At 34.0% G+C, this 12,117-nt stretch overlaps 1 protein-coding gene across 5 annotated transcripts in view; it reads left to right on the top strand.

Annotated features, from left to right (window-relative positions):
* LOC138690940 (prolyl 4-hydroxylase subunit alpha-1-like) overlaps positions 1-7,191 on the top strand; it is a 310,277-nt gene extending 303,086 nt beyond the window's left edge. For all 5 annotated transcript variants that reach the window (XM_069812517.1, XM_069812516.1, XM_069812514.1 and 2 more), the window contains one exon: positions 4,621-7,191. In XM_069812517.1, the coding sequence (XP_069668618.1) occupies positions 4,621-4,694 (74 nt within the window). In that variant the 3' untranslated portion in view covers positions 4,695-7,191. The remainder of the gene's footprint in view (positions 1-4,620) is intronic.
* The last annotated feature ends 4,926 nt before the right edge of the window (positions 7,192-12,117 follow it).

The raw sequence follows: 12,117 nt of genomic DNA, 5'->3' as shown, positions 1-12,117 counted from the left end.
AATCTCTGCTTTGTGGGATTTTTCCACAAATTTTTCAATCATTCGATTACAAAATTTTGTTCCAACTTCATCTCTTGAGCAGTGTTTTCTCTAAAGACTCAAGAAAAAGCAATTACAATTTAACTTGACTAGTGCTGATCAGCAGAATGTCTTTATTCATTTCAGCATAGAAAATTAGTGCTTAGCGGATGTCATAGGTAGGATAGAAAAGATAGATACAATCAGTTTAATAAGTTTAAAAACTTCAGCTGTGCCCAAATAAATTTTGTTTTCATGCATGAATTCAGGAGGAAATTAAACGCAGAATAAGTATGGGAAATGCCTGTTATTATTTGGTTGAAAAGCTTTTGTCATCTCATCCGCTGTCGAAAAATCTGAAAGTTAGAATTTATAAAACAGTTATATTACCAGTTGTTATGTATGGTTGTGAAACTTGGACTCTTACTTTGAGAAAGGAACAGTGATTTAGGGTGTTTGAAAATAAGGTTCTTAGGAAAATATTTGGGGCTAAGAGGGATGAAGTTACAGGAGAATAGAGAAAGTTACACAATGCAGAACTGCATGCATTATATTCCTTACCTTACATAATTAGGAACATTAAATCCAGACATTTGAGATAGACAGGGCATGTAGCACATACGGACGAATCCAGAAATACATATAGAATGTTAGTTGGGTGGCCAATGGGAAAAAGACCTTTGGGGAGGCCGAGACATAGATGGGAGGATAATATTAAAATGAATTTGAGGGAGGTGGGATACGTTGATAGATTAATCTTGCACAGAATGGGGACCGATGGTGGGCTTATGTGAAGGTGGCAATGAACCTTCAGGTTCCTTAAAAACTATAAGTAAGTAAGCATGAACTTCACTAGGTATTAAATGTTTTTACCTCTAATCTCAGACAATGAATGTATACATCTCATCCCATTTAGTCTTAGATCTGAATATGTTGTAAAAAAAAAAAAAAAAACTCATATTTATTTTTTCCAAAATTCTTACATCAATGTTCGAAAACATTTTACTGTGCTTTTCAAACAGATCATAGTTCAGTAGAAAGGCATAGTTCGGTAGAAAGAAAAACTTAAAGATTTGAATTAACTTAAAGCAGTCCTCTATTCGAATTAAAATGTTATCCAGAATTTTATGAAAAATCCATTTGTAGTTCATCTTTTCTGTGTTACCACCACACATTCGACTTCTTGTAAGAGTTTGGTCCCTTTGCATAAACACATATTTCGCCCAGCCTCACTGTACATGCGTACGAAATCTTCTTCTCTTGTTCTGCAAAGCTTTTTGTCACAATAGTTTATGTCTAGTCTTTTAGTTTGACAAATATTGAAGACAAAATCGTAAAATGACAGAATCTTTGAGAACACTGCAGGTTGAATTTTTCCAGGAAAGTAAGAAATCCTTATTTTTTCGAAAAGTGTCATTTTCCCACTCGTCCAACATATTCAGTACATGACGAAAGAATGCTGTTAACATATTGTCGTATTCCTTTACAGCGTTCACAAGCCATTATGCAAAATTCCATTTATTGATGCTGCTGCAAGCAACTTCTTCTGAACAAAGTCTTGAAGAGTTGAAAAGCAACTACGATTATATTCTTTGTAGACTTCGAAAAAAAAATAGGAACACCAGACATAGTTTGGAAAAAGTATTCTACATTCTTTAGGATTTTCGGAGTGTTTAAATTCAGTAAGTGCCTATATCAACGACTAAAAGTTGTATTTGGATCCAGTTCTTGGACGTGTTTGTTCAAACCACTCAGTGGCGCATCCAGGATTCTCTGAGTAGGAGTGGGGGCTAACTTTTTTTCCTAGTATTGTTGCCACTCGTCAGTTCAGGTAGAAGGAGTCACTAGTTACTATTCAAGAAGTATATATTCACCCTATCAAATGCTTTGGTGACGTACGTATGTAAGGCAGAAATAAAATTGTTGGGTTTAATTTCATCAAAGTAAAATAAATGAAATATAACTATTGTCATATCAGCTCAAAGGGGGGGGGGGGAGCTGAAGCCCTTCTTAGCACATCCCTGGATCCGCCCATGAAACCACTTACTTAACCAAGTCTTGTCATCAGCACTTTATTTTACAGCTGTAGTCAAAGAGTTCTTGTGTGTTCATTTGAGCAGAGCTGTTGTGTTATGGTCTTGATTTGTATTGGTCAAACCAACAAATTTTTCGACTTCATTGTTTTCATCAGTATCAGGACAATCACAGTATAATCATCATCATCATCATCATATTATTATTATTATTATTATTATTATTATTATTATTATTCATTCAGTATTCTGCCCAAGAGCAGGTCTTTCACTGCAAACCCTGCTTATTCCAATCTTTCCTATTTTCTGCCTTCCTCTTTGTCTCCTTATATGATCCATATATCTTAATGTCGTCTATCATCTGATATCTTCTTCTGCCCCAAACTCTTTTCTCGTTCACCATTCCTTCCAGTGCATTCTTCAGTAGGCAGTTTCTTCTCAGCCAGTGAGCAGTTTCAGCATCATTCTTTCTTCATCCACTCTTCCCAACACAGTTTCATTTCTTATTCCGTCTGTCCACTTCACACGTTCCATTCTCCATATCCCTATTTCAAATACTTCTATTTGCTTCTCTTCAATTCGTCGTAATGTCCATGTTTCTTCCCCATATAATGCCACACTCCATACAAAGCACTTCAGTAGTCTCTTCCTTAGTTATTTTTCCAGAGGTCCGCAAAAGATACTCCTTTTTCTATTGAAAACTTCCTTGGCCATTGCTATCCTACTTTTGACTTCCTGACAGCAGCTTATTGTTGTTATTATTATTATTATTATTATTATTATTATTATTATTACTATTATTTTTATTATTATTGTTATCATAATTATCATCACCATCATCATAATCATCAGTGTTGTTGCTGCTGTTGTTGTAACATTTGAATAAGAATGTTCTATAACCCCAAACAATATACCGGTATTTATAATTTCAATATGATTTATTACGTATTGTAAATAATTTTTTTCCTAATCATGTCATGTCGTACTGTTAAAAATTATTATTGGAGTGTCCTAAATCATTATCTTAGTGATCGCATAGTTTAATATACAGTATTTTCGACATTAACTATCATTCTGTTGCATAGGCGTATCCAAGCTAAGGGGGAGCTTTCCCCCCTCAGCCGATATGACAACATTTATATGTACGTTTACGGATTTATTTTACTTTAATGGAATTAAACCCTACAGCTTTATTTCTGCTTTACATAATATGTAGGTCACCAAAGCTTTCACTGGAAATGAATGTACATTCCTGACATCATCTCTAAACACACACCTTCATCTCAAACAGCAGAAATAACTAAAATGCTCTCTCAATTAATATCACTCAATAAAAGAATTGTATTCCAATGGATACCATCCCATTGTGGAATCCTGGGAAACGAGAATGCGGATGCTTTAGCAAAGAAGGGCAGCACTGCTACTTACAGACCTGTTACTAAATCTACGTATTACTCTGTGAAAAGATTTATTAAATCTACATACTTAGACTTCAACAAACAAAATTTGATAACACAATCTCAAGGGAAAAAATGGAACTCTCTGCATCATAATCCACAGTTAATTCCCCATTTACCACGAAAATCGTCTGTAGCTGCATTTAGATTGGTAACAGGCCATGATTGTTTGGCCAAGCACCTGCATAGAACTTGAATATATCAGTCCCCTAACTGCCCATTGTGCAACTTAAACCAAGAAATGGATTCGGAACATCTCAAAATCTGTGCTTCATTGGCTGGCCATGATAATATCTTTGAAAAATATTGGAGTGCAAGAGGTCAAATGGCTTTATTGTCAAACGCCTGGCATTAGAAAACAACAACAACAACATCCCTTGAATACCTAGAAGCAGCTGGAACTGACTAGTGGTGATAATAGGAAAACAAAATTATCCCCCCTCTCTTTTAAGGAATCCTGGATCCGCACTGTTCTTTTGCCGAAAATGGGAAGCCAGGTTCAAAATTGGCTACGATTAATTTATTTCCATTTAGTTTGTTTGACTCAATGACAAGTCCGTGGCAAATTCAACCACGTAGGCCTATACTTAGTGCTACAATTATGTTGTATATCTCTGAAATACAATGGAATAACATTTTTTAATGTATACATCTTGATTACACAACTTTTAACACTATATCACTTCGGAAAACGTATTGTGTGTCTTTCACGTGTTAAATTTTATTACCTTGTTAACATGTTTCGGCCTGCTATTGGCTGTTGCTGGTCTGGGCGCCTTTTGTTTTGTTTCCTGTGTTGGTGTGTTTGTGTAGTGTAATGTGGAGTCAAAGAGTGTTTGTGTTCTGAAATTGAGTTGTGTGTTGAGAATTTCATTTGGATGTGTTTTTGTGTGTCTGTATATTTCGTATTGTTCTAGTGTGTTTAGTTTCTGGCTTTTTGGTTGGATGTGTAGAATTTCCATGTCTGTGTTGATGCTCAGCTAATGTACAAGAAACACAAAAGTGAAATTCTCGAGCTCTTGTAGTATTCTCTCATTTTTGTCGAAAGGAACATTAATTTCTGAGTTTAATTTTTGGGTATGAAAATCTGAACTACTCATTTTATGTTGCAGTATCTAACAAATGGCTTCATGAGCGTGGACAAGAATTCAGAAGGCCATGTGGCCTTACGTTTGATGCTGATTAAAGCCAGCAAGTGAAGTGATGCTGTTACAGTGGTAAACCTGTACTCTGCGACTCTTTAAGGGATAACACAATCTGTTGCAATGTACATAATAGAAATGAAATGGATTGTGTGTCACAGATATTATTTCCCGTTGGTCTGAAATGAAGATGTTAATCTTATTTATAAATAAGCATAGTTGTGCCATATCTGGTGAAATAATTCACCGAAACTGTTACAGAAAACTTTTCGCGATATTATTACTATATCTACTCATGTATTTTTCCTTCTATGCCCCAGTCTTCATAAGGCACAAATTTTACAAAGGAAGTACATGCATGTCTTAAATTTCGTTGCTATAGAATTCAAGAGTGTTCATGAGTCTTTACCATAATGAGTTAAATGTTAACTACGGTATCACAAATATAAAGTAAGTGACAAGAGACGTGTTGTTTGTTACTTCACAGTAAATGGTCCCAATATGAAAATGAATGTTAGACTACTTGTTGTTATGGAATAACCAGTGACTATTTGCATTTAATGATAAGTTTCCAAGAAGGCACGATGCAAACAATTTCCTTTTTTCGCTCCTCCATCCTCAATACATAATAGAGGTATTTACATAAATTCCTGTTATTTACCATTTTTAATTAACATTCTTTAGGCCTACCTCTACAACATGTACTCCTAAATTGAGATTTAAAAAGTTTAATTTATAGTAGCGTTATGTTTAACATAACTTAGAACAGCGTTGTCAGACACAGCCTAAACGGAGCGGAGCGCTCCACTATAAGTCATTGCATGCTCCGGTGCTTCCACAGACATAAGCAAGTTCATGCTCCGACTGGACGTCTCTAGCACCACAACCGGTTTCGGAGCTTACAACACTGACACTACTGACTTAGAACTTCGAAAAAATCAGCTGCCTTTAAAGAACAAAAATCCTTTAAAAATGACTGAATAGTAATTATATATTTATTGATAAAAGTTAATATCTGGACTGTTATATTTGTTACAAAAATAGTGCAGTCCTGACAGAATCTATTGTAACTTAGCCATATAGTGTACATACAGAATATACTGTAATGTGTTAATTGTCAAGTACTTGCTGTGCTGATTAAATTAAGAGCTAACAGTACAATTACAGAGTCTGTAACGCCAGCATATTCATATGAAGGTGCTATAACCTAAATGTATTAATACAAACCATGTTCTTATTCAAGACAGATTATTATCATCTTCTAAAGAGTCAGTTTTGAATAGGAAGAATTTTGTAATTGAAATTGCAGTGTTTAAATGTAATTTTAAATATTTCACCTACACTTTTATCACGAACTGTTCTGTCGTCCCAAAAATTAATAATGGAATATTTTTTTTCTCCAGTTCTTGTAAATTACTATTTGTAATTTTAATTTCAAATTTGTAGTAGTCAATTGACAACTATATCTTAAAAAGTAGTGCCAGTAATAACATTAAAACTGGTAATTTTTATTACTATGCAGAATAAATAAATTAAAATATATTTATTCATTATAGAATGATTACAATATCGAGTAAACATACAACTATTATGTTACATTTGAATTATTTTTCACACAAAAAAAGTCATGATCTATCATGGAGTTAAATTAATGATTCATTAGGAAGTTTGGTACCATAAGGGGCTTTTTTATCTTGTCTACTTAAAGCACTTTTAAAATAATGTTGCCTACTGATGTTATTTTTTGTATATGCATCAATTGATTCAATTGATGAAACTATATAAAATAATTTTTAATAATGGTATTTGGCTTTTTTTACATCTTTATGAAATTATAAAATTAAATGATTGAAAGATCGTTTGAATATTCTGAAATCATGTACTATTTTCCGTTATTTTTTTGTGCGATTCGTTTCTTTTCATCAAGCCCTGCTAGCTAACAAATTGTTATAAGCACATAATGTGTCCTAGATCAGAAAAATGTTCTTATTGCAACAACTCATGAAATGAATAATGAGTGCAATGAAAGTTTACCTATTATTGTTTTTGAATGAATATTACAGAAGCAGATGAAAAAGAAAATTCTTTGAAACTGCAAAACAAATACGAGAGGATAGCTATGTTATTAGAAGCTGATTACGTGAGTAAATATTGTACTTGTCATATTATGGCACAAAAGTATCATTATATCATTTATCCAAAGAATGAGAACTATAATTGGTAGATGATTAATAAATTTCCATCTTTGATAAAAGAAGAGCACAGTTTTATATTCCTACATTTCATAAGGTCAGTATTGCCTTTCATATTGCTAAGGTGGTATGACAGTAAACCCTAGATGTTAAGCTCAATATCGACCCATTTTATTGTAGTAGAAAAATGTTTTGATCTAGTTACATAAATTGTAATTCTGTGAAACAGTACTGTGCAGGTAATTAATTTTCAGTGCTGTCAAATTATGAATGTAATTTTTCATTTAGAAAAATTAATTATAGAAAAATACAATATTGTCAATAAATCATGAAATTTTGCAGAAAATAAGAGTTATTTTATTTATCATATCGATGGCTAAGAAGTGATACCTCATATCTACAAAAAATGGTCTTTTCGTTTATTTATTTTTTATTTTAGTAGGTTATTTTACGATGCTTTATCAACATCTCTGGTTATTTAGCATCTGAATGAGATGAAGGTGATAATGCTGGTGAAACGAATCCGGGGTCCAACACCGAAAGTTACCCAGCATTTGCTCATATTGGGTTGAGGGAAAACCCCGGAAAAAACCTCAACCAGGTAACTTGCCCCGACCGGGAATCGAACCCGGGCCACCTGGTTTCGCGGCCAGACGCTCTAACCGTTACTCCACAGGTGTGGACCTTTTCGTTGAAGGGTAAATATTCTGAAATGGGTAAATGTATGTCCCAGCTGATTTAAGGAGTTTCTTGAAAATGTTAACTGATTACTTTTGCGTTTAATTAACTAACTCTCACATGTTTTAGTTGGAAACGAAGTATAAAAGGATTAATTTTAAAATCTATAATTAAAGAATAACGTCCAAACGTCAAAATGTAACTACGGTCCCTATGTCCCCAACTACATTTTACTCTGTTTTACTAATTTTTCTCGGAATGTTTCGATTTGATTTTATTTCCTTGGCCAAGATTATAAAAATAAATAGTTAAAATACTTTTGAAAGACAGGGATTGTTGTTTGTTTAATTCTGAAAGGACATAACTTTAACGTAAAGTTTGTCCCCAAAAATTTCGTAAAGCCGGTCCCTCAAAATAAAAGAGCTACACAAAAGACAATTTTCCTTCATGTGGTAAATTTTAACGGTTAGTAGTGATGAGAGGTCAACATGGCGCCAGTTGAAAAACTTTTCATCTATTATCGTAATTTATTTTATTGAAAAATACAAAAATCATCACTGATGACTGAATGTTATGTTTTCTATTGGTAACACCAATCCCAGGTGGCATTAAAAATAGTTTGTATATACTAAACTTTCGTAGTATATGCAAAACATTACAATGTTTTTCAACTAAAAAATCTAACCTCCATGATATTTTTAACGATTTATTTTGTCAGAACTATTGCGGAAATTATACTAATTTGTAACAATGGTCCCTATAACATCGGTCCCTTTATTGTGGGACGAGGTTTCATTTAACATACAATTATTAAATACCAGTGTATAAAGTAACTTCGAATATTATTTCAAGTGATTTTTTATAGGAAAGAAAAAAAAATTCTGATGATGAAAGTAGGAAATATGAAAGGGAGAAGATACGTAGGCAGAGGGCAAATATGACTGAAGAGGACTTGCAGAAAAAAAAAGGGGCTATGGCAAAGAATATAAAAAAAGAAAGAAAATAGTAGATATGACTGATCGTGAAAAAAGAAATGTTCGAAGACAAGTGAAATCTGAAGTACAGAAGTTTAGAAGATACCTTAAACAATGGGCTGTAAGGGAAAGATAACAACAATCCCTTGGCTTTTTTTTTAATTAGAAAATCTCACATAAAAATTTTTTTCTAAGCTCAACTAATACCAGAATCTTCAATAATAGGAGCAGATGTAACGTAACCAATGTGAGAAAAAAGTACACATTAGGCTAACTGAACAGTTATAGGACCAATAGCGTTTAACGAACCTATAGATGCTTTCTTGCAACCCAGCATTAATATAATATATTTTTTCCAGTTTTGTTATTCATATTTGCCCATTTCAGAATATTCACCCTTAAATACGTTATTATTTAGATTAATTTAACTACACTATTATTATTATGTTCACAAAATTGGATGGTTACCTATATTTTGTCCGCCATTAGATTTTGCAAAGCAGGAACATATTACTGTTCCGAAAGGACAATGACACAACTGTAAAACTGGGGTGAATATTAAAAACACTCCTATCTGACTTGCACTATTTAAAAGTAACCAAAAATTATATTTCGCTTTATTTCGATTGTCATCATATATATTTTTTTCAAATATTTGTTATTTATTATATAGTTACATCTAAATAAAATTATGTTTTTTGCTTCTCCTGAAAAACATTCTATGTTACATTTACGTCGTTGTTACTGCGGAACAGCATTATGTAAAAAGTTTGTGTAGTTTGAGAAAAATTAATTTTTGAAACAGCTGTTTAATTCACGTGTAAATTTACAGATACAAGGTATCACTTCTTAGCCATATGTTATTTTTTTCATACCAGAACATCTTACTTACTATAAATTCACCCAAAGATTCACTGAAACACATAACAGTAATTTGGTTCATTCTTATTAAAGTCCTAAGCATGAGTTGATAAGTTCAAATCTATTAGTGAGACTAACACAGATATTAAAAAAGATGTCTAAGCCGCAGAAAACATGAAAAGAATCTGACCTGTCTCTTCAAGTCAAGGTTTTATGCGATGCTGGAGTTTTTTAAGCTTGTGCAGCGGTAAATGGAATTCTGAGTTGGCAACACTGGTGCTGTATTTAGTCGAATTCTAAAATACGAGTTAATGGCTTGTCAATTCAGTGTTGCCAACTGGACGGGAAAAAAATGGCTTTGACGGGTGACAGATTTCCTGGCGGAAATTACGATTTACATCGGTGGCTTTTGACTTTTTTAGCTGCTGTCATTTTCAATTATTTAATTTTTTTTGGAAATCTTACTTTTTCTTTGAATAGCCCTGTCCGTACCGTACCATGTTAAGGAATCTTCCGTTTCAAATTCCTCGTAATCAAGTCAGAGGTTGACGGTTACGCCGAGTATGAACGTTGCAACTTTCCTGCGACTTGAAGACACGATTACTACCGTGTATTGGAATGTGAGGTGGAAGGTCGGCATAACAAAAGTGTATCCCAGATAAGACCTCGCTCCCAACAGAAGCTGTCTTTATCAGGCTGCAGCAAGTGGACACATAGCTTGGCATTGGTTAAAAAAATTAAACAAACATATTCTAATAAAACGAATCGGTGACTCACGTGTCCAGAATCTTGAGATGGAGCTGATTGCATCACAAAGTGTAAGTCATTATTCTGTGTGCGTTCTGTGTAGTGGAATGTAGTGTGCCCCGTAAGTGTACGTTTGTTTCTATATCGCGTTACCTACATTGTATTTTTTTAAGGTGAAACGATTATTAGTGTCTGTACTGCTTTGTGAATGTGTATTTTTTTAAGGTGAAACGATTATTAGTGTCTGTACTGCTTTGTGAATGTTTTATTGACAGATTTAACATGTCAGAAAAGAAAGATAAGAGCTATACTAGAAAATTTAGAAAAGAGTGGTTAAGTGATGAAAGAGTGAAGGATTGGCTGTTGGAGGTGCCTGGAGACCCTAGTATTGCGCGGTGCAAGTATTGTCAGTGCAGTCTGAATGTGCGATTGTCAGATTTACTCGATCATGGAAGAACTAAGAAACATTTAAAAGCATCAGAACAATTTTCAACTTCGCATCAGTCAAAATTGCAATTTATACCAGTCAAACATACGTACGAATGTGCAGCTGCTGTGGCTGCTCTTTCACTTTTTGTAATTAACCATTGCTCAGTAAGGTCTGTTGATCATCTTTCCGATCTTACCAAGAGATTTTTCAAAGGTGCTGACCATGCTTCTCTTTTACGACTTCACCGCACAAAGTGTAGTGGTTTGATTAGGAATATTCTTTTCCAACATTTTAAATCAGAACTACAGAGCGATATTGATAGTGGTCACTTTAGTCTTCTTATTGACGAATCGACAGATATTTCTGTCATAAAACTACTGGCTGTGTGCATTGTATATTATTCGAAACAACAACATACAATTGTATCCACTTTTCTTGGAATTGTTGAACTAGAACAGGGAAATGCAGATTGTATTGTGAGTGCAATAAAGTCATTACTTTCAGACTACGGGTTAGACATTAAACATATGAGAGGCGTGGGGACCGACAATGCGTCAGTAATGGTAGGCATTAACAATGGGGTCTGTCAGAAACTGAAGCAGGAAGTCAGTAATCTTGTATTGATTCCATGTGTTTGTCACTCAGTTCAGTTAGCTGTGTCTTTTGCTGCAGAAATGTTGCCAAGAAATATTGAATTTTTAATATCTGAAACTTATTCTTGGTTTTCAAAGTCATCTTCTCGACAGATCACATATAGGTTGTTATTCCAAGCAATAAATGATGGAGCCGAGCCCCTTAAAATTGTACAGCAGTCAAATACAAGGTGGCTATCGATTGAAGTTGCTGTCAATCGCATACTAAATCAGTGGCTTGAATTACAGATACATTTTGAGACATCTAGACTTCAAAATAAGTGCTACGCAGCTGAACTCTTATATGGTATGTACTGTGACGTCATCAATAAACTCTATCTTGTATTTCTTATACCATATCTAGAAGAATGTCAGAAAGTCAAGAAGTCATTCCAGTCAAGTACAGCAGATCCTTCGAAGCTTCTTAAAGATTTAATTCTACTCATTGTAGGTATTACTAGACGAATTGTGCCTGGTTATAGGGAAGATCTGCTAACCGTGGAAGTTAGAAAATACAAGTCTCCTAATATTTATCTTGGCCATGAAGTAGAAATTTTATTAACTGATTTGAAAAAGGACAATAAAATCAGCCCTGATAATGAAAAAGTGTTTCGCAATAGGTGCGAAAATTTTCTGTTTTGCTTAGCAGACGAACTCCAACGGCGACTGCCGAGGAATGTACAGGTTTTGCAAAAAGTGTCTTTAATTGCACCAGAACAGTGTTTGAGAGTAGTTAAAGTGAGTATAATCCCATTAGCCAAAGAATTAGGGTTAACTGGAAATGTAACAACAAAAACTGATTTTCAATGGTCTAAATTAACCACTGTTCAATGGCAAAATGTTACCAACACAATTGAATTTTGGCATGAGATCGCGTCATATAAGGATGCAAGTTCTCAAAATCCATTTCAAGAACTCTCAGACTTTGCCATGATGATTTTGGTTTTACCGTG

The sequence above is a fragment of the Periplaneta americana genome, chromosome 16, assembly GCF_040183065.1.
Source record: "Periplaneta americana isolate PAMFEO1 chromosome 16, P.americana_PAMFEO1_priV1, whole genome shotgun sequence".
NCBI lineage: Eukaryota > Metazoa > Arthropoda > Insecta > Blattodea > Blattidae > Periplaneta > Periplaneta americana.
This window is presented reverse-complemented; position numbering and strand designations above follow the sequence as displayed.